At 37.6% G+C, this 23,512-nt stretch overlaps 1 protein-coding gene across 1 annotated transcript in view; it reads right to left on the bottom strand.

Annotated features, from left to right (window-relative positions):
* The window catches only part of LOC150085362 (growth/differentiation factor 8-like), a 66,494-nt gene that overhangs the window by 21,270 nt on the left and 21,712 nt on the right, over nt 1-23,512 (bottom strand). Inside the window, exon 2 of the mRNA XM_090373174.1 lies at nt 4,773-4,975. Coding sequence (XP_090229300.1) covers nt 4,773-4,975 — 203 coding nt within the window. The remainder of the gene's footprint in view (nt 1-4,772; nt 4,976-23,512) is intronic.

Genomic DNA, 23,512 nt, shown 5'->3' on the forward strand with positions numbered 1-23,512 from the left:
TTGTTTTTTTATACCTTTATGGACCAGAAAGCCAACTCGACCTTCACTCCTTTCACCGTTTCCATCGGTGTACAGCAGATTTCCACTTGATAAACTTATATAAGTGATTCATTTCTTCTTGTTGTTTCAGCTTGATTTTTGATTTGATTTGATTTGGTAGTTGTTGGCGCATCGGCTTCTGTGGCCATATTGCACCTCCCAAGGTTTTTGCAGTACTTTGATCCAAGCCCGAGGCGGGAATCGAACCCGCGACCTTTGGGTTGCCGGGCAGGTACTTTACCCACTCGGCTAGCCCGGTCGGCCTTGTTTCAGCCAAACCGATGATATTCCAATTCCTTTTCCAGCTCTAATATCCTGTCTTCACCAGTGAGCGATCTTACGTTGTAACAGGCCAAGTTCAGTTTCCGTGCATGACAGCCTGGTCTTGCCCAGAGATTTTTAGCGCCCTCTGCTTCCACTCTGATTCTCTCGCTGCCGTAAGAGTGGGAGTGAAAGCCGCTGGGGACTGAGGGCCATTTGTTTCGTCGTGCTGTCATGTGCTGGAGGGTTTGGTCTTTTCCTTTTCACGCTGACCAGACGTCTTGAAGAGAACCACTCTACACGTTCATTGCCACCTAAGTGACGTAACAGAGCTTACCATCGAGAATGTTTGCATGAGTGGATTTTCGGGAGGCAGGCCAACCGGACTTCTCCTAAATCTTCTGAAATAGAAAGATATCGGATCCATCAGTGTTTTAGACCGAGTGTCTGATAACACACGGAATGCCTGTTCCCCTCTAAGTCCCTGTTCACCCTATGGATACTTTACCCTAAATTGTTTATCTGTGCTCAGGATATAACTATGACCTATAAAAACAATTGGATCAGGACTCCTAGAAATTATGGAAACGCTATTCAGTTAATGTATTAATATGCAGTGTACTTAATTAATCCATACGTCCTTGCATATTTCCTGATTGGTTGAAAACTTTCTGAGGAAACTTCATCAGTAAAATAAGCATGAGACGAGGTTGATACACGAGTATATGAGATTATAACAGATATCCAAAAGTTAATGCACTTTCGCTATAACGTGGTGGTTCCTTACGAACTGCGCAGCTGCTTAATCTCGTAACGTTCGTTGTACGGTAGACCGTCCGTCCTAGTGTTGCGATCCGAACGTCCACTTCTTGAGTCAACGCGAACATACTCATATCCGTGTTTTATAACCGCTTATACCATTCAAACACACTGATATGACTTAAACGTTTCATCACCATAAACAGTTTTTAACATTTCATACGTTTTTGTTACAGATTTTCCCAATTTTTGCTATAGATTTTGCTCCATGTCAAAATCGTTACATGGAACGTTAACGCTACTGACGAGACTGGTTTTTACTTGCAATCTGTCAGCCTTCTGGACAATCTCTCTTCTATCTGTTGAAGGAAGTTTTAACTACAACTTACCATTTCCGTTTATTTTTCAGCCCATCGAACATGACTGTAACAACATCAGTCCGAAAACTTTATTACAACACCTCGTATATTAGGTTGCTCTGTGATTTCAGTATTTTGCATGCTGTTGATCTGTGATAAATTCATAGCTAATATATGAGCTATGAATCTCTCTCTCTCTCTCTCTCTCTCTCTCTCTCTCTCTCACGTCTGAAAATTGCATTTATATCTTAGAATAAATTGCATTTGTTATACAGCAGTTTACCTTTTGTAGAATGAAATATCAAAATTTCCAGGTGAAAAAAATGTAATAAAGATATAATAGAGAAAAGCGTAGAACCCCTACTCGAACTCGTGTCTTTTCCGCACTGCGTGAAATTGCATTAATGCTATCCTTTGCAGTAACTCTGAGGACTTCTAAAATGCCCTATGTGCGATCACTTAAAATATGCAGTTAAACTGCTCTGAATAAATGTACAAATTAACTATGTCCCTGTTGCTCATACATATCATAAATAATCGGTCCATTCTCCATTCATAGCCCCAGAGTAACTTGAGTGGTTTCCTGACCATTGTTACTAATTGAATATGGAAAAGTAGAAAGGTTAATGTTAGGTTTAGTTCTCCTGAAATCAAGAAGGATAAAAAACAGGGGAGGGGATAGATAGTTGTTAGAAAGTTGTTAGAAATGCTGCCTATTACTAAAATGAGGCATTTGTTGCTCATTAGCAAGCATCGATAACATTTGCAGAACTCCAACAAATCGTGGCTTTTTTTTTTTTTTTTTTTGTACTGCTAGCGGTTATGTCCAACATCAAAGCTTAGAAGATAATTTAAGGAATGCACAGTTAACTACGCTTCCCCATCGCATGATCAGTTGCACTTTCTGAGCAAATGACGGAGTTTTACTCTTCAAATATTCGACCTTTTAACTATGAAGTGCGCAGTTCACTCATTTTTGTCAGAGTTATGTCGTCACAGTGTTAATATGCGGTTTTGACTTGCACTAGTATTCGGCCTTTTTTTATTATTATTATTTAGGTACTACGTACAATTTTCTCGAAGAGTATTGTAACTCACATTATATTTTTTTCCCCACGAAATTCAATAAATACATTTTCCATGCTACTTAAATACATTTTCGAGTTAATACTTGTAATAGTGATGACGACTGATGAATTAACCCGAAAACATGATGGAACACAAATAGATAATAAGAATATTTATAAAGAGATAACTTTTCAATAAAATCGATTACATATATCAGCATATCCCCGAAAGGATCTTGTGTATCCCCAGGGGTACGTGTACCCCTGGCTGAATTCCACTGGTCTATATCACTCTTGAGGTTCAGTTCTATATAACAAATATTTGAAGATACTACAAACTGTTCTGCGACATTTTGCATTTGAAAAAAAAATTGCGAATGGCCGTGTCGCTATGAATAATGGTCATTCTGTAAGGTAAATGAACAATGTGTCCAAAGTGGGTTAGTATTCAGCAGAAGACAGACCTAACTACGTCGTAACGGTGTGAAGCGTAGCAACTATGAGTAAGCGTCCTGATTTAAATAGCACTTTGAAATAGGCGTAATCTTGATGCTAGGACGCCAGTTACCGCTGTCACTAAAAAACACCATGTGTCGTAGACTGTACATCACGGCTGAATCTCTAGCGAGATAAATAAGACAGTGGTCTATGCTCAGATTCTGTTATCTCTAGATTAAAATTAGATAAGTGTAAGCAATTACTTTAGACTATTAGTACATACTACAGTCGTTGCACCATTTGTTGAGTTAAAAAACCCCTCAAATTATTGTTTCAATTATTATTATTTGATTTTTTCTCACACACCTCTTTATAAACCTTTATACAAATATTGTGTCTAGTGCCTGTGTATGGATATTGTCTAGCTCCCGCAAATTTGTAAATATGTCCCAAGCCACACAGCTGTTTATGAAGATCACACTGACATGGCCGATACAGCAGCAAAATATTCAGTAATAACAATGGCAAATCACATATAGCATGAGAGAAAGGTAGAGCATGTTGTTCAGCCTACTGAAGTTGGGAGAGGATTGCCTGCATGGCACTGACCATGCAGTTTCCTACTGTAAACAGCATCGTCAGCGAAGCCATTAATTAACTTGTGTATAAAACTGATTAATGATCACTACCGTTTGAACCTGCTAATGCTGGATCTAGTAGTGACATTGTGAACGTCATAGAAACAGCGATCGAGATAGTTCCAAGAACATCCTGATGTACATTGTGACAATTGCCGAAATATTTTCTCATCCAATTTATTGTGAAACGTTTTGCGTCATGAAGACGGTTCAGATTATTGGCTCTTGTTGCTTACGCCACACGTAATTTGTGTTGCAGATACAACGAGTCAGCAAACAAGTGCATGCAAAACATGGAGCAACATAGCCTCAGTTGCCAATGCTCCTAAAACCCAACTAACAACATCATACAAAGTACAAGCCTACTGTAACTGTGTCAGGGGGACGAGATGATGTTATTGGAAATCTCTGATATATCTGATTTCTTGTGCCGGATGGATGTGGCCTACCAAATGTTGCAGGTCCGGACCCCCTCCCCCCATTAATATCTTGTTGTTTCTCGATGTTGAAGGCGTTACCATCAGAACACGATACCTTGCCATTAGAGCAGAAGTGGTTCCAGAAACATTCGATCATTTAGGGAATTAAAGCAAAAGGAATGCCAGTGATACATGTCGATCACCGTAGGCAGTACTATTGAGGACGTACAGTGCTGCAAGCATGAGGAGCCATGTCTCAGGTAGTATTTCAACATCTCATGGAGTCCATGCAATAGCGGTAATTCGGGCTTGAGAAAGCTTAGTACATTATTTGTTGGGTGTTTGAAATTCAGCGAAAAGTAAGTGTTTAGGGGTGTTGAACATATAACCGAGAAGAACAACAGCATCTGCTTTAAATAGCCGTAATAGGTATTCTTCAAGATTCCAACTGCGAATGCAATTACTGTCCAAGAATATTGTGAAGCTCTAAACAAAACTAAGACATCATGTCAATACCAGGATATATGAATTTTTAGAATATGTTTTGAGTGGTATACATTTTAGGGTTAAAAATTTGCATATTTTGCATTTATAAATTAAAATAATTATAAAAAATGTAGTGGTGTATAAAAGCAGCATAAATATAATTTTATTCATTTTCAATTTATGCCAATTTCTGTGCCTGGTCTTGCAGATCTTTTAGGATTCTTAAGGTGGTAATAAGAGCCTACATAACAATATTAACAATCAATCTTTTGAAATGTCTTCTTTAAGTATAGGCGATATTCTTACCTGAATTAGTTCTGGAGGATCATTTCCACCTCTTAAGTGCGCCACTTGATAAATATTAACATAAAGCGATTCTTCTTTTATAGTCTTGTTTCGTCGTATATTAAGCCAAATGTGGGCCGCAGCGACGTGTAAATTCAGTATATTTGAAGAAAATTTGAAATAGTGCGCTCTAAAGGACTCTGGTATCTTTAGATATCCTGGAGCTGCAAAACATTTAGAAAAGAACGTGTTAATTTAGGTTGTTTAAATAGATGCAAAAAAATTTTCATTTTTGTATACCTGAAATCACAAGTTTTAATATACCTACATACATACTTAAATATATCACCTATATAAGACCATTAATTTTTATATTCAATTACTATATTTAAATACTGTCCAACTTCAAACTCACAGACCCAACTTTTCATCTTCCTCGTTTATTCTTCAGTTGCCGTTTTCTGGAACAACCTCCCTTCAGACGTATTTCCTGAAAATTACAGGCTACAGAAGTTCAAGTCTAATGTCAATAAATATCTTCTTTCGTCTTCTCAACCTCCAACCCAAGCACAGTACTAAGTACTATAGGTTCTAATACCTCTCGCGTTTGGGGTTTTCGTAAAAAAAATATAATAATAATAATACACACATATGGCTGCTCTTCGCAAATGGCGGTTCGCAATTACCAAATCCTTACAAATTCAAATAGTGAAAATGTGATTTTATTCGTGGAACGTTAGTGGATAAATGACTAATTTATTTTATTGATATAGTGCCTACTGTTATTCTCATTCCACCAGGAAACTTCAAAAGTAAATTATAATTCCGTAGGGAGCATTTAGTATTGATGTGGCCGAGTGGTGAAACGTGGTAGTCACACACGCTTTAACACATGTTTGATAGGTTTTCTTTAGATACAACTCGTTTTATGGTATTATAGTCACTGCCTGCTACTGGTTCTCTCACTGTCAAGCTTTTGATATTGAAGACTCCTTAAATGTACCCAGATCTAAGATATTAGAGTGTCCCTTGTACTTAGATAAATGGATCATTCAGTTTGTTCAAAAAAACTAGGCTGCTGTAGCCGAGTGGTCATGCACACTTTAAGTGACCGTGGTTCAAGAACGCGTGACTACTAAATATGGCACTATTCTTGTATTCTATCTTTTGAATTCCTCAGATGTTATCTTGTCATCCAGCATGGAATAAACTGGGGAATGGAGGGGAACTCTCACTATATAGGTTATTTCCGATCCATCCACGTGTACCAGTCTATAAAAAGTAGGCTGAAGTAGCCCATAATGAGACAATCTTACTGGGGGAAAAAAAAAGTTATGTTTATACTCCGGCGCGATCATTAGGTTGAAAGAGTTTATGATTATCATTTATATAATGAATACAATCGTTTAATGTATTTAGTAATTACATGAGCTTGAATCACGGTCCACTCAAACATGTGTGCATTACTGACTATTGCGCTTCACCACTAGCCCATTCAGTGTACCTAAAAAGATTTCAAAAAGATCATATTCTTCAGCCATTAGGCCTGTAACACACCTCAACTATTGAATTCCCATTACTGCAAGTCATTTCGCACGACACCGATTCAATATCCACGCTACCCTTAGATAAAGGTAGCAACTGTCTGAATGTGGCAATATACTTCGGACAATTTTTGATGAGAAGCATCAATCTCACTTCGTCACTCCCTGTATCTCCTAAATATACAGTTGCCAGTGGCACTATGTCTCAGTTTGCTCAACTGTACATAATTAGTTGGCTCAAATTCATTTAATCTGTTTTACAGTACTAATGTCATTACTGTATAGACAAATTAAATTTTGTTCTTTATTGCTTTTGAAAGTCCTAACACCCTCCCTTAACTTATGTGTTTCTCCATATGGTCCTGGAGTGTTATGGATGCACGCAAGCGCTCCCAAAGAGGGTGCAAATGCAATTTTTCTCATGCCATTGACCTGAGTTGATCGTGTGTAGTTTCATAAGCCCCGAACTAGCAGTTTCTTTAAACTCTTAATGCCTCCTTAAGTGACATTAGCGAAAACTTTTTCACCTCCTCTGTTTAAGTGAATACTGTCTTTACAGAATAAATTTCGTCTGTCAACTAAGGCTAGCCATACTGAAAAAATTTCCTCTCATAAACCTTGCAGTCTCTCAGGCCTTGAGTTCAAAATACAGGGTGACACAGGTGCGATGGAGAGGACTGAGTCCTCTCCCCCGCACCTGTGTCATGCAAAAACAAGTTAGGATGCCGTTCAACGTTTATTTCGCGTTCACTTTAAGCTTAAGGTACCATCTGCTCATACCATCAGTTTCTTCAAAATCACATGGGTACGTGATTTTGAAGAAACTGATTCTACTCTCAGAAAGAAGCCTCCGGGTGGAATGAAAAGCATCCGTATATCAAAAAAACATGACAGCTGTCAGGACCCCTCCCATACGGAGTCCAGAGCGTTATGCACTTCGGCATGCACTGTCGATGAATATTCAATAGAAGTGTGCGACTAATACTACGCCACGACCTAAATTTCCATCCTTACGAGGTACAGGTACTGCAAGAATTAAAACCTCGTGATCTTCTTACCTTAAAATATTTTTTTTCAAGAAATGCTAACTCAAATGGTAACGATGAAGACTTTATTCACAATCTATAGATGTCTGATGAAGCTCACTTTGATCTAAACAGTTTTGTGAATAACAGAACATTTCGATTATTGGTCGGAAGAACACCTCGCCAATTCCAGCAGCAACCATTGCATGCACAGGAACCGAGTGACAGCGTGGTATGCGATGTCATCTCAGGGTCCCTATTTTTTTTTTTTTTTTTTGAAGATGATAATAGAAGGATAAAAACTGTGGTATCAGGCAGCTATTTTAACTTTATCGTAACTTTTTTTGACTGATGAACTAGCTGCTAGGTCTCTTCAAGTTAATAAGGCCAGTTGGTTTCAACCAGATGGCGCGACGTCTCATACCGCCGGGTGTCAATGGATGCTTTTCATAATGGCATCATCTCCAGGAATAGTAACATTTCTTGGCCTCTAAGGTCCCTAGATCTGGTAGCATGTGACTTTTTTTTTTTATGGAAGCGCTTAAAAATCAAGGTGTGCTCTCATCCAGAAAATATGAAAGAGTTGAAAGAAAGAATTCATGAAGAAATTGCCAGAATTCTTACGGAGATGCTACGCCGCGCCATGGAGAAATATGCGTGGAAGATTTGAAGAATGCTTGCACAGAGACGGAGGTCACCTCAAGGATAAACAAGAACGTTTTTTTGATATCATTTTCAAAAAGTAAACGTCATGATATGTTCTATATTCTCTATTATGTAGCACAAAGTGGAACGGAAAGTAAAATAAAATGCCGAGTTGTAGTTAAACTAGGTTTAATGTTAAACACATACGATAAACAGTAAAAACAGAATATGTTAGATACATACAGTAACCCAGTAATACAAAAACAGAATATGTTGGATACATACAGTAACCAGTATTTGTATTACTGGTTACTGTATGTATCTAACATATTCGTTTTTTCTGTTTATCGTATGTATTTAACATTAAACCTAGTTTAACTACAACTCGTCATTTTATTTCACTTTCCGTTCCGCTCTGTGCTACTATAATATAGAATATAGAATAATGAATCCGGAGCGCGTAGGCCTTTTTACCTGTCATGATATGTACTTTAAGATGACATATTTGTAATTTGGCAACTACAAATTTTTCAATTACTGAGTTTTTAAAATCGCCTTTTTCTTCTGCCTCAACCTGTAGATAGTATAGCAAATTTTAAAACAAATAATATTACATAAAAAATAATATTTTCTCGGTTTATATATATATATATATTTTTTTTTTTTTAAGTTTCATGAAAGTTATCAGCATAATGATACTAATAACGTTCTACTTTTTTTTTTTTTTTTTTTTTTGTTCCTCATAGCAGTCATATTTTGTAACCTGATCAGAGCTCACCTCTATTAACTTATTCTCAACAGCATTAAAAATTAACCGGGGTACCCTGTGATTCTGACATGAACTCCCAAATCTGCATTTTTCTTGCCTGCCGTAATCATTACAAGCATCCGACCATCTCACTTTCCATGCTTGTTGCAGGCATGGAAAGTGAAGTGGTCGGGTGCTTGGAGGAGGGTGGAATTCCTTGTTTGACTACGATCATTGAGCGTTGTTTAGTTGATTAGTTTGTACTCAGGAATATCATTATGCTGATTAGTTTTTAGATTGTAAATAACCTATCTGTGCTAATCGACTTTATTGTGGTTCTAAGTAACTTTTATTCATAATTTAATGATCTTTTTTCTTTTGGTATTTTATGAGAGCTACTTTAGGTGACATCCTTGGCTTAAAATAATTCTCGCATATTAAACTGCACAGTTCGCATTATCACATATACACAGAAATTACATTTCATATTCGTTATCGTTATTTTGCGAAAGCTTTAGTTAAAATTATATTCCACTAATATATATTTTATATTATAATTAATATTATATTAATTTGCTGGACAGAAAAACTCTTGTTTTTCGTCCAGCAAATGGACCAGAGGACACACGTAATTTATAAACATAACATATATGGGTGGATGAGGTTGTTCTTCGGTAAATCTAATATGAAAACTCTCTCTCTCTCTCTCTCTCTCTCTCTCTCTCTCTCTCCTTTTCCAATCACAATGTCTGCATGCATATTATAAAATTGAACATTTTTGGTCCATCATTTATTTTTTTTTAATATTATGGAAATTTTCGTAATTTGACCTTTCTTTTCAATTTTAATTTTGTGTACAAGATCGAAATGTCTGTATAAGCCACTTGTTGATGATCCTTTACAACTTAAAACTTTTTTTTTTTTTTTACATATAGCGTAATTTTGCATTTTATATATTCTATAGTTTTCCTTTGTTAAAATGTAAACAAACATCCCATCCGTTTCCATTACTAGTTTCTATATTGTAACTAACGGGTTCAGTAGCTCAATTGATAACTGAAGCAAAATTATACTAAAACCTTGGACCAAATCTTAATGAACATCAATTACTATTTCACTCGGAAGCCCTCGTGGGTAGCACAGTTGTTAGAATAGCCATCTTCCCCCCCACCGGGTGGAAAAGACCTGGGTTCCAGCCCTCTCAATGACTTGAGGAGTTTTTTTTTTATGGGCTTCTTTTACAACGTGGCAGAGTAAGTCGGTCTCAGGCTAGCGTAGCGTGATATTTTTCTCCCAGAAACTCGAGTTTTTCGTTCGAAAAAAACCAGAAAATCGACATCAGAACACAAGCAATTCACAGAGCAATATGACCTTAGTCGCTGATGCTCCTAAAACTTTACTACTTTACTTAGTAATATTGGATCAAAGAATCGCAAAAAAAATTTCAAGAAATTAGAGTTTATTTGTGATCTGTATTTTAGAAAAGTTAAAAAAAAAAAAAAAAAAAAAAAGAAAGAGTTCCGTATCCTGGTAATTTTTAATATAATGTATTTCCGATAATCGGGAACGAGAATTCTCGTTTCCTTAAGCACTAATTGGAACACTGCCGTACATGTGCATCTTTTAGAAATTCCGAGGTTCAGTAATAAACATCCAAACAGGTGCGTACCAAAAAAGACTGGAGCAAAACATTTTCAACATAATTTCATAGAGTTGCAAGCACGCTAAAAAGTATAGATTCGCGTTTAGTCAAGCAAGGTGGACACTTCCAGAACATTCTATAACCTTTCTATTTACTGTATTAATATTTAATAAAATTGTTGCAAACCGTGTATTACATTTTAATTGCATTATGCAAACTACGTTGCATATGGTGTAAGTGTTTTTTCCTCCTCTTGAACTACCTAAAGTTTCAACTACCCTCTCCTTGTTTTCCTCCTTTTGAACTACCTAAAGTTTCATCTACCCCTCCTTGTTTTTCCTCCTCTTACCTAAAGTTTCAACTACCCTCTCCTTGTTTTCCTCCTTTTGAACTACCTAAAGTTTCATCTACCCCTCCTTGTTTTTCCTCCTCTTGAACTACCTGACGCACAATAGCCTTAGATGCTGATGCGCCATTAAACTCCCAATAACCAACTAACCTTGAACTACCATAATAGGCAAATATGGAATTACTGTTTCCAAGTACTGTATAGAAAAGCCTTTGTTGACCAGAACTATATTTCCACTGATATTTTTTTGATATAAGCAGAGACCCATTCATTACTGAACCTTGGTCATTTTGAAGTAGCATACCTTGATTACTATTGTTAAAATCTTTCCTATCTTTGGGCTACCGGTAGACATCAGAATTTTATAACATTTTCAATGAAGTTAATGAATATCAGAACCAGTAACAGACGAAGGACTGAAACTTGTGGAATCCCATTTGTGATGCACTGTTTTTTTTTTTTTTTAAAGCAGTAGACGTTTATAGCTGTCCTTTTTTCGCCTGCCATTATGTCTTTCGTTTCGTGCTAGAAACGAGTGAAATTACTGTTCTCTCAGAATCTGAAAGGTTTTTAATGAATGGAAAGCAAGCGGTTTCTCCACGTAAATGTGGCAGATAAACAATACTTCAAGAACGAAGCCGTCGTATTCTAAGGAGGACTACGGAAAAATAGCACATCCAGTATGTAGCAATAAGATCTGCGGGTTGAAATATCAACCCGTACCAGGCGTAGGGAATTTAAGAAATTAGGTTTTGGTAGTTTCCAGCCTATTCGGAAGCCACTTGTTTCAGAGAAAAATAGAAAAATCTGCTTGCATTGGTGGCGAGAACGTCGTTATTGTACAGTGTAAAATGGAAGAAAGTTATGTGATGAGACGAATCACGATACACTGTTTTGCACTTATAGTAGGCAGAGAGTGTGGCGAGAACCTCGCGAAGTGATGGACCCTGCTTGCCTTGTTAAGACACCCCAAGCATCTGGAGGTGGTATAGTATGAGCAATGTTTTGTTAGCAGTAGCTCCGCTGATACCGAAGGAAGGGCGAATATCATCCAGGGAGTACCTGAATTGTGTATCAGATCTTCTACACCCTGCAACGTTACACCTTTATCCCGAAAGTGATGGCCACATTGTGGATGACAATGCAACAGTACATCGTGCAAGAATGGTTTGGAGAACATGACACGGATTTCCACCATCTTCCCTAGCCCCAGGCTAGGGAAGATGGTGGAAATTCACCTGATCTCAATCCTCGAGAATGTATGAGATATGCTGGAGACAGAGCTATGCAGCAACCAAGTCCTCTTCCTTCAAGTTGGTCGCAGCTAAGCGATATTTTGCTGGAAGAATGTTTACAATTAAACCAAATCGTACTAAAAACACCTTATAGAATCCATGCCGCGCCGCACGCATACGCTATTAGAAACAAAGGCGTCCCGATTCGATACTGAATAAAGGTTTGCATTTTTTTTTTTTTTTTTTTTTTTTGGCCAGTGTGTGTGTGTGTGTGTGTATTACATTGTTTGACAAGTTTAAACTGCTGTAGCTGTTCGCTTTATGGTTCTCAAGTTGTGCAGAATTTTTTTTTTCTTGAAACAACTTGTTAAGATAAGGGTGATAAGCAACGTAAAAGTGTAAAAGTATTTTTATTGTAAGTGGGATAAGGGTGGCGTGTTCAGAGTCTGCGATCATTTAATCCAGTGGGGAGGACATGCCGTCAGTCCCTTCACCGGTCTTCAGTTGGTTGTTTTGTCTGTCTGGATGTCCTTGATGTAATCCATGGGTCTTGCATTTTTCTAGGCCAAATTGCATCCTGATGTCAGTGCTGAACTCTTCGGTGATCCGGAGTAGATGTTGGAGCTGATTCTCAGTTGCAGAAGAGAGCTTTATATCATCCATGTGCATCAGGTAAGAGAGGGTATACAGGTTCTTCCTCTCTTCTTTTAGGGTATATCAGTTCTGTTATTGAGCACGGTAGACAGTGGATTGAGTGCTAGACAGAATTATAATGGTCTCAGCGCATCTCCCTCTTCTGATGAGTATCGGTCTGGTCGTGATGTTCTCGACCTTGAGTGGTCCTCCATTTGGTCATGGTTGCCTCTGGGAAGTGTCAGTGTCGGGTTGACTTTGTAGATCTTCAGTATCTCCATAACTGTTCTATGAACGAACATTTATGGAGCACGAACTTGAAGGCTTGTTATAATAATTATTATTATCATCTGTTTATTTAACCATAAGGTTTTGCTCCTACACAGCCAGAAGGCAAGGAGGGCATGATACAAAATTGAAATGCATCCATCCCGGTGAGATTTGCGTGCATTCAAGTTATTAATTAACAAAGGAAATTCGATGTAAATTTTATATTTTGACAGAATAAGATGCGGTTACATATTCAGGTGAATGTTACAATTGTTAGATGAAAAGATGTATAATTATTTATAGGTACTTATGATAATACCGGGAATATCGTCAATACTTATTTACAGTTTGTAACCTTATTTACAAATTCAGGCTGGAATTGGATACAGTTTTATAGAGTGACAAAATATATTCTCTAATACTAGTCATTTCTTTTGAAGATACAAGGCGTGCTGCAGCATGCCTACTGGAAGTTTGGTAGGAGGATGCCACTGTTATGATAAACTGGTCATCACTGTTACTTCGCTCTTGTCCAGCATGGACAGTGGTTGCTGTGCTGTATCCCAATGAATGGTATGTGTTCTTTAGTGCGTCTTTCCTGCAGCTGTTCTCTTTGCAAAATTTGTAGGGATCTATGGTGAGTGCATTATACACCAATTTTGTTGGATGGGTACATGTTTTTGAGACACACTAAATCGTTGACGGTAGTCCGGAACGGAAGTCTCGGGCGTCCTGATTCTCGACTCGGCAGACTTCTGAATCCAATGATACTTGAAATTGAGAGTGCGTCTGCCATCCCTGTGATGAGTTTTGTTAGCAGGTAGAAATTTTCTACTGAAATCTGTATTTTCTGTGTTAAAAGGAAAGTCACTACGAGTTGGAGTGGAAAATCGACATAGAGATTGTAAACAGTGGCCCCGTTAACTGGTTGACCCACCTCGTGATCCTATATTCTAGCCTATTAGTATCTGATGAGCTCTGCTTGCTGTGCTGAGGAACAGATAACGGAAACATGGAGTGGGATAGGAAAGAGGCATCTTTTGTATTGTATCATTAGCGTAGGGTCCCTTACACCCACTAGTTCTTGCCTAAGCAGCCTACATAGCTGCGTACGTCTTTGCTTTTATGAAGTCAAAGTGCCCTCAAAGGTTAAGCCTCGTCTTACGTAAAGCCCAGGTCTGTGTGGGAGGAAACGTTTTTCACGAGGATACCGCCAGGTGTTGGTGTTTTTTTTTTTTTTTTTGCTCTTTTTGTCACTTACCAGTTGAGAATTTCGAAGCTCCAGACCAACTGAGGTTAAATAGTTCTGAAGCAATTGTATTTGGTGATTATTCACTTTGCTGCACGTAAGGAATCTGCTTAGCATCATTTGAGATTATGAAAAATTTTATGTCGTCTGCATAAGAAGTGAAATAAGGCTGAAAAAGGTTCCAGCGCTGCCGCAAATAGGGTCGTTGAGGGGACTCCTCCCTGAGGTAACCTCTATCAATTGTATATGATGCCTGGAGATTTTTGATATATGATGCCTTGGAGCAAAAGGTACTTAGGCCTAATCATTGCCTCAATGACCTCCAGTACGTTTCCTTCTTGTGTGTTTCCTCTGCTTTTATCAAATGTTTCTCCTATTTTTGGTGGGGAATGAAATTTTTACGGAAAAAGAAAGGTTGTTATGCTTAGAATCAACTTCAAGGCAATTAAGGTCATGAGACATTGGTATATCGTATCTGTATATTGCAAGGATTCCATGGCCGATTTGCCATTTGAAAATCCATGTTCTCGAGAGAGAGAAAAACCTGCAACTCAGTCGCGGGGTAAAAAAAAAAAAGAAAGAAAAACTATACAACTTCAGTATATATGTCGATGGGATTCGAACTCAAGCCTTTCTCATACGACGTGGAAGAATAGTAATCGTAACTATATTTCTTACCACGTGCTAAGCACGACCGTGACCGTTTTCCCGCTAAAAACAAGTAGAAAGTGCATGCTAAGAGTAATTTACAGCCTTCGAAAGTAGTAAAATTGAACAGTCTTAATTTCTTAATTCGATTTTAACAAAATTTAAACGGTTTAGATTTTCGTCAAAGATGTTTGACGAGAGAAAAAAAAATTAAAATTTGTTAAAATCGAACAGCTAGAACCGAAGTTATGAACGATGTAACGTTTTATGCCCACGGCCGCTACTTAATCTACCGAATCAACATTAGCGACCGAGTTAGGAAGTGACATCATTTCCGTCTCGCATTTTTGTTACCAATCGGTTTTACTTCAGTCCGAAATATTTAGTATGAACGATGTAACGTTTTATGCCCAAACCCGCGACTTATTCTACCGAATTAACGTTACTGACTGAGTTAGCGTAATTTATGTATGTATGTATGTATTTAACTGTCGAAGAGTGGCATCCGGACATACGTCCATCTCCACCAATTTAGCATGTAGGCATAAATACCTTATTCTCATATATGGCCTGTTAGTGTACATGTAGTAGTAGTAGTAGCGGCATGTGATGCAAGAAAGCAAGTGTATGAGCTTATGCAGCATCAGCCACATTACATCATGTGTGTGTAATGTGTTAAGTGAACAGGCTACTCTGCCACCAGGTGATAGCCCATTGAGAAAATACATCCCTGGCACGGAGCCGAAACTGGATCTACTAATTCTGGCGGTGCTTATTGCACCTAGATCCCTGCACCCACCAGTAAGTGTGAAGACTAGTGGGTGCCAGCAATCCCGCTTCTGGGCTGCCCTCACCCAGAAGCCAGCGGGGAAAAAAAAACAAAAAAAAAAACCGTGCACCAACCAGGAGAATGCTCCATACTAGTAAATGGAGCATTCTGTCTGGAGAAAAAAAAGGTTTTCTCCAGACAGAATGCCTATCCGTCCAAAGAAGAGTTAGCGTAATTTATGAAGTGACATCATTTGCGTAATTTCCGTCTCGCATTTTCGTTACCAATCGGTTTTACTTCTTTTTTTTTTTTTTTTTTTTTTTTCAGTCTGAAAAATTTAGTAGGTGCCGCCAAAGAAGTTTTCATATCAAAAATAATTCCTCTTCTTAAGAAATAACCATAACAAGTAATGTCCAATCATTATCTATTTACATGATTTTAATAATGCACTAGGTAGAAATGCAATTAGTCTTTTACACATAATAAGAAAGATTGCCAAGTTTCGTTTTTTTACAGCCATGCAACTGATGCATGATATTATCATGCAACTGATGAGCAATATGACCAGTTCAGAGCTCGGAATGAACCAGAACCTGTCATTATTGAACCTTGTACGTAAAACTGTCGATGAGTGTGGTACCATACGAAAGGCAGTGGAGAACGAAAAGAGACCTGGGGGAATTGTGCAGTCACTTCTTTACAGACAGTAAAGAATTTTGTCAATAATATAAAGAATTTTTTTCGGCAGGAATAAGGAAATAATTATTCCGTTATATAAGGCGATGGTTAGGCTGCATTTTGTGCATTGTGTACAGGTCAGGAAGCCTCATTTTAGGAAGGATGCGAATATGTTGGTACGGGCTCAGAGGGAAACAAAAGAACAAAACAAAGAGGGGAACCCTTACCAGCAAAGACTTCAATTCTGCAAATAGTAGCGTCTAAAAATTAGTCATTACGAGGAGATCTGATTGAGGTTTTTAAGACTTTGAATGGATCAATTCATTCAAAGTCTTAATGGATGAGGGGACGTAAATTTAAATTGAAGAAGGATGGTTACAGGATAGATGTGCGTAAATTTTCTTTCATTCAGGTAGTAATTGACTGTTGGAATAAACTTCCATCTGGTGTTGTCGAAGTGATTAGTTTGAATAAATTTAAGGAAATATTGGACAGATTATGAGATGGAACATGGTAATGTGAGAGATGGTTTCTTTTTTTTGGTCTATGCTGTATAACTTTACTTGCTTGTATAATTTGCAACAGCGAACGACAGAAACCTAGCTCCATTACCCACACTGAATACTGAATTAGTATTTATGGATTACCTATTAATTAAATTAGTACAGAGTATAAACAACTGAGGACTTTGTCGACCTTGAATTTCTGTAAAGAGGAATCGATGTGAACTATGGCCAGTAAGAAACAGTATGGACAACGTTATGAGTCAGTGTGGACTATGGATCCTTCCATTGAATTTCGTTCAGCTAATCGCGTATGCTAATCTATCTCCACAAGTAATCCGTATGAGTCTTGGACTATGAACTGTAACATTTATATTTGTTATTAATTTTTAATAATTCCTCGCCATGAGTATAGCCCAATTCTTTTAATTAAAAATTCTTAATGCCAGATGGATCCTTATTAAAAACAAAATAGAGAATATTTTCCCGTTGTGACATTCCTAATATGTTAATGTATATGGAACAGTCACCTATTAGGTGACTGTTCCATACGTGATAAACGTTCCTGATGGATACCAAATATTCCACCCTTGCAATTATCAAAATGGTTAAAAATGTTTGTTAACCACATAGTATTGAAAGGAAAGGCAGCTTCTGTAGCCGAGTGTTCTGGAGCGAGAGTGCAATAGTACACGCTCTTTGAGTATACCTGAGTTCAAACCCTTAGACCAGCGTGGCAGGTTATGGTCCATTCCCCTCAACATGAATTGTTGAGGCTTCCATCCTTCAGTGGGTTGATAATGGCTGCACTTACGTTTTTTTTCTTTTTTATGGAAAAGGAATGGGTTGGTTCGAACCCATAGCTTTTTTCACACTTTGGCCAAGTTAGTCGGTCCCGGGCGAAGTTTATATGAGATCCTTCCGATAACCTTGCATTTCATCCGTCTAAACAGGAGAATTCAACATAGACCATAGTTTACAGACACGATATACTGGCATATCGTAGTTTTCGCTACCTTTGAACTAATTCTAAACAAACAACCAACAGGCCATCAATAATAATTGCCCGTCAGAAAAGCTATTCACCTTCATTGAATATCTTTTCTGTCGTGTCAGGCCGACCTCACACTGTAATGCTTCGTTTTTACCCTGATTGGATTCTTTCAAGACAACAACGCAACTGCCCACCATTCAAAAATTATATCTACCTGAATGGTTCGAGGAACATTTTCGAGATTTTCATCGTCTGCTCTGGCTGCCTAATTCTCCAGATCTAAATCCATTTGAGATTGTCTGGGTTGCGTTTGAAAGGGCAATTCGGATTTGTATTTCTCTACTGAGCACAATGCAACAGCTAACAAATATCTTGATGGAAGAATGGTCAAATCTGGAATTAGACTCCCTCAGACATCTAGTGGAATCATGCCACGATGTGTACAGGTTGTAATTCGAGCAAAAGGTGGCTCTAGTAGATATTGAATAAAGGTTTTTAATTTTAGCATAAATTTAATTTTGCACTCCTTCAGTCTGTAGGGACTTCTCCTGAAACCAAAGGTGGTCTGAGTATTATACCTAAAGGTTTACCTCTTTTACCCCTTCAGGTGGGCAGGAGCAGCAGTGCGTAGCACACGCTTCTTGATTAGACCGGGGTTCGAGCCCGTGACCACCAAATACGGAGGATGCGGAAAGGTCAGGGAATGACCACCGCATTTCCCCGTAGCAATATGGCCTTAGTTGCTAATGCACCTAAAAACCAAATAACAACAACACAACTTTTACCCCTTCTTTTAATATAATTGGGCAGTCCCAGTAGTTACAACAGTTTCTCTTCCAGCTGCCTTTCCGTTATCATAAAATTATTTAATTCCCAGCCTTTATTAAATAGGCATATGCTGTTCCCATCTATAGAAACTTTATGCGTGAATGAACATATAAAATATTTATTCAGATAGTCAGAAACCCGCACAAGAGCACTAATAGTTATGTCATCAAGCTGGCGAATATGAAATCTCTTTCTACTGTTAAAGCAAGCAAAGAATTTTTTTACTTTTCTTTGCGCTGCTGAGTAACATGATTGCAGACTAACTTATACTTATTATACGATATCTCTCAAGTTGTATAAAAAGCTTAGTGAACCTCCGTGAACGGAAAGATTTGGCATTTTCCAAATATCTGAACCGATTATCATCACCTTTGCGAAGACAAGATCCCTTCTCTTTACTGTTGATGGTTGTCATTTCTTCAAATAAATCCAACACCATTATAAAATGATCGCAACGACTCTGCGTTCCTTTACTCGAAGAGTAACTGCTAATAATATCGCGTGTATTGCTTTATCTTTTTAGCTCTAACATATTGGTATAGAAAACAGTCACCCCTCAAATCTAGAAATGTGCTGTGTTGAGCGAGCCAGCGCATGAAATACCTGGACGGTTAAAACCCCCATGGCAAAAATTCCTGATTTTCTTTTCAAACATATTTGTCTATGTACGAGTAGTTATTCATTATACTCATCACAGCGAGTTGACCTGTACGCCATCTCTCATTTTTTTTCCAGTGTTTGTCAAAATAAAGTGACGTAACATTAAACTAGCAATCCGTGTCTACTGGTTATACTGCTTAAGAATCCAGGTGCTTCTTAACAAAAAGTATAACTCCTCTCCCCTCATCATGACCCCTTTCTGTGCACATTGTACTCGGCATATTCAAATTCTCCATCCTCACGATTAGTGTGACATGTGTTTCTAATTTTCTTATACCGGTATAAGCATTTGATCAATAACTGACAAGCACTTCAAACCATCAAATTTATTTATTGCACTTCTAGCATTAGTGTTAGTAAGTAACTTCCTTCCTGTTTGTGTTTTAAGTAACACAGTTTTATTAATATTGATGAACCGAGGAGGAAAATGTAGACTTTTCCCAAAGAGGATGTTTATCACTTTAATTTTGATATTTTAATTCCGTATTAATTTTAATTTAATGTTTCAAATTAATCAAACAGAACGGAAATCACAGGCGAGTTTTAAACAAAATTTTTGCGATCTACACGAATTCAGTTGCTCTCTTCCTTTAGCAAGCTGAAGAAACACCAAATACTATTCTCAACCTGTACCAATAATTGAAGATGTCTGTCCTCGTTTGGCTGTTTCCCTAGATCTACTTCCACCAGGCTTTTGCCCTCGTGGGTAGCACAGTTGGTAGGATCGCCGTACTCCCCACACCGGGTGGAAAACACCTGAGTTCGAGTTCCGTCGATGACATGAGGAAATTTTATGGCCCTTTTTCACAACGTAGTGAGTTATTCGGTCTCAGGTGAGGGTGGCATGGATTTTTCTCCCGGAAACTCCGGTTTTTCGTCCAGCAAACAGAAAATCGACCTCAGAACACGCAATTAACAGACAATATACACACAGCAATATAGCGTTAGTCGCTAATGCTCTGAAAACCCTTTTGCTACTATCAGGCTTCATTGTACCAGTCCCTGAATCATGTAACCTTTATCTATGTCTGTAGAAAACGTACAATTAGCCTTGAAGCATCAGGTTACATCTGCTTGAAACTAACAGCCTCGAGTTTTCAAGACGCTGCCGGGCACAGACACTCATATAATGGTTACTTTCAGATTTTTAACACATTGCCAAATCTGACCATAGATAGCTCTATTACTTCTGATTGGTTGGTTCACTTAACTGGAAATAAACTTGCATTTTCTGCCTATTCTGTTATAAAATGCAGTTGCTGGGATAGTTCCATCACCATGGAACCAGATCTCGTTTATTTGCATGTAGTATATGCAATAGAAAAAAAAAAAAAGCGCTATTTATTAGGGTCACCCGGACAGTTGTTTCATCTACCCATGTGTATTGTGTCTGTAAATTGTGTGTTCTCTGGTCGATTTGCCTGCCTTGCTGAATGAAAAACCCCTGATTCCGGGGAAAATAAACTTCCTATCTACTCCTGAAACCGACTAACTCAGCCACGGAGTGAAAAACGTCCATAAAAGTTCCTCCTATCATTGACGGAATTGGAACCGGGACGGTGACCATATCGCTGTGCTACCAGCGCAGACGGTATATGCAACAAAAAATATTTATTAGGTTCACCCAGAATGTTCATTCAACTACCCATGTGTATTGGTCTAAATTGCGGGTATTCTCTGGTCGATTTACTTGCTTTACTGGACGAAAACCCCCAGTTTTACCGGTGGAAAAACCTTGCTATCTACTCCTGAGATCGACTAACTCAGCCACGGAGTGAAAAAAGCCTATAAAAGTTCCTCGCGTCATCGATCGAATTCGAAACCCGACCTTTTTCACCCGGTGTGGAGAGGACGGTGATGATACCATTGTGCTACCGCGCAGACGGTGTTTGCAATAATAAAAAATTCAAATTATTATATTAAGGTCACCCGTAATTTCTTAGATTAACCTGTATTTGTGTCTGTAAATTGCGTGTGTTCTCTAGTCGGTTTGCCTGTTTTGCTGGACGAAAACAGGTTTCCCCCCACAGTCTGGGGGGAAAAACCTTGCTATCTACGCCTGAGACTGACTAACTCAGCCACGGAGTGAAAAAAGTCCATTAAAGTTCCTCGCGTCATCGACGGGATTCGAACTCGCTCCTTTTCCACCTAGTGTTTTGAAATTATAAGAAAATAAATGGAACCAAAATAAAATGTCGTACACAGCAGAGAAAAACCCAAATACCGATAACATCAATACGGGATTTTCACTATAATTAATTCCTTTTTGCAATTTTTTTTTTAAGTTCCCTTAATTTTACTTTTAACGTTTAAAAATTCCATCACAGGCTGCACTGAATAAGCCGTGTTGGCGTTCTGTATTAATAATTAAATATATTATCATAAATATTTATTTAAGATAACATATTAACATTTTATTAATTTTAATAATAAAATTTTTATTTTATTATAATTTAATTTTTTTAATTTTAATTTTATTATAATTTAATTTTTTTTTTTTTAATTTTAATTTTATTATAATTTAATTTTTTTTAATTTTAATTTTATTATAATTTATTTTTTATGTAAATTTTATCTATATAAAATGAAATTAAAACTTAATAATAAATAAAAATTTTATTAATTTTACACCCTCAAGGGTGGAAAGGGCCTGAGTGCGAATACTATCCGTGAGCAATATTTATGGGCGTTTTGAACAACGTAGCTGAGTTACCACTGTGCTACCGCGCAGACGGTGTATGCAATAAACTTAAGTTGCTGTTGTTTGGAAACAAATATATTTAAAATACTGACCTAAAGTGGTATAGAACCATAACATCTGCGATTTGCCTCGCCGTATACCCACAAGATGATAGTAACATGTTTGTGGTACCAATCTATTCATCCATACAGCCTGGATAGCATTCCTAGGTCACGGGATTGTCCTTTTTACCATGTCCCACAGATGTCCTACTAGATTGAGAATCCAAGGAAGCACCATAAATAACTGCAATCATCGTTTAACTACTCCCGAACCAAGTACAGCATACTATGCTCCTTCCATAATATGGCATGACATACTATTCAGTCGGAAGGAGCCATCGATGGTGCAATGAAAGAGAAATTTGGGGAGACAATTTATCTTCTAGACTAGGGTACAGCGTTTAATTTTATTTATGGCAAAAAAGGAACGGAGCGGTTACTTTTTTTGCCATAAAAGGTATGCGTTTGTTAAGCTCCAAAGCAACTCAGGCTATGAGATAGCAGTACATTTTTTCTGTAATCGAATGTATTCTTCGGTCTTTTTGCGGGAGAAAAACCGATGCAATGCAACTCTCACCTGAAACCGATTAACTCAGCCACGTTGTTCAAAACGCCCATAAATATTGCTCACGGATAGTATTCGCACTCAGGCCCTTGCCACCATTAAAGGTGTAAAATTAATAAGTTTTTTATGAATTATTAAGTTTCAATTTCATTTTATATAAATAAAATGTACATTTAAAAAATTAAATTATAATAAAATTTAAATTTAAAAAATATTTTAAATTATACTAAAATTATAATAAAATTAAAATTTTATTGTTAAAATTAATAAAATGTTAATATGTTATCTTAAATTAATATTTATGATAATATACTGTATTTTATTATTAATACAGAACGCCAACACGGCTTATTCAGTGCAGCCTGTGATGGAATTTTTAAATATTAAACCTAAAATTAAGGGAGCTTAAAAAAAATGCAAAATTGAATTAATTACATATAGTGAAAATCCCGTATTGACGTTATCGGTATTTGGGTTTCTCTGCTGTGTACGACATTTATTTTGGTTCCATTTATTTTCTTATAATTTCAAGTACATTTTTACCTTATATATGATCCAGATGACCATTACTGGGATGCACAAAGTGATTTGCCTCAAAATCACTCATAATCTTTTTAATAAGTGAAATAACTTGAGAAAAGAGTGGGGGATAAGGATTTATTGTATTCACATATGTAAATGCAAAGAAGAGAAGGACAAACTAGATCTCACCCTTGCGTAATGGAAGTGGGATAGTATTAGATAGCCCACTGAAGTTACAGATCAACTCAACAGTTCAAATAAGTGTTCACCCAAGGACCAGGAGAAATTCATCCTGGACGATAAAGAACCATATATGGCATTCACCGAATTTGCACAGAAAAAATATATTTTTTTAGGTCCTAGCCGCCGAAATCTCAGTAAACTGAGCGGCAGGACCTGCCAGAGTAACTTAGTCTACTGGGTTCCTGGTCTGCATCCACGGGGCAAAGGTGGGGCAACGTTGGGCTCCAGCAGGGGCCCAGCGGCTAAATGACCAGATGAACAGGTGCATG

The sequence above is a fragment of the Mastigoproctus giganteus genome, chromosome 5 (assembly GCF_048544385.1).
Source record: "Mastigoproctus giganteus isolate SK-2022 chromosome 5, ASM4854438v1, whole genome shotgun sequence".
Classification (NCBI taxonomy): Eukaryota; Metazoa; Arthropoda; class Arachnida; order Uropygi; family Thelyphonidae; genus Mastigoproctus; species Mastigoproctus giganteus.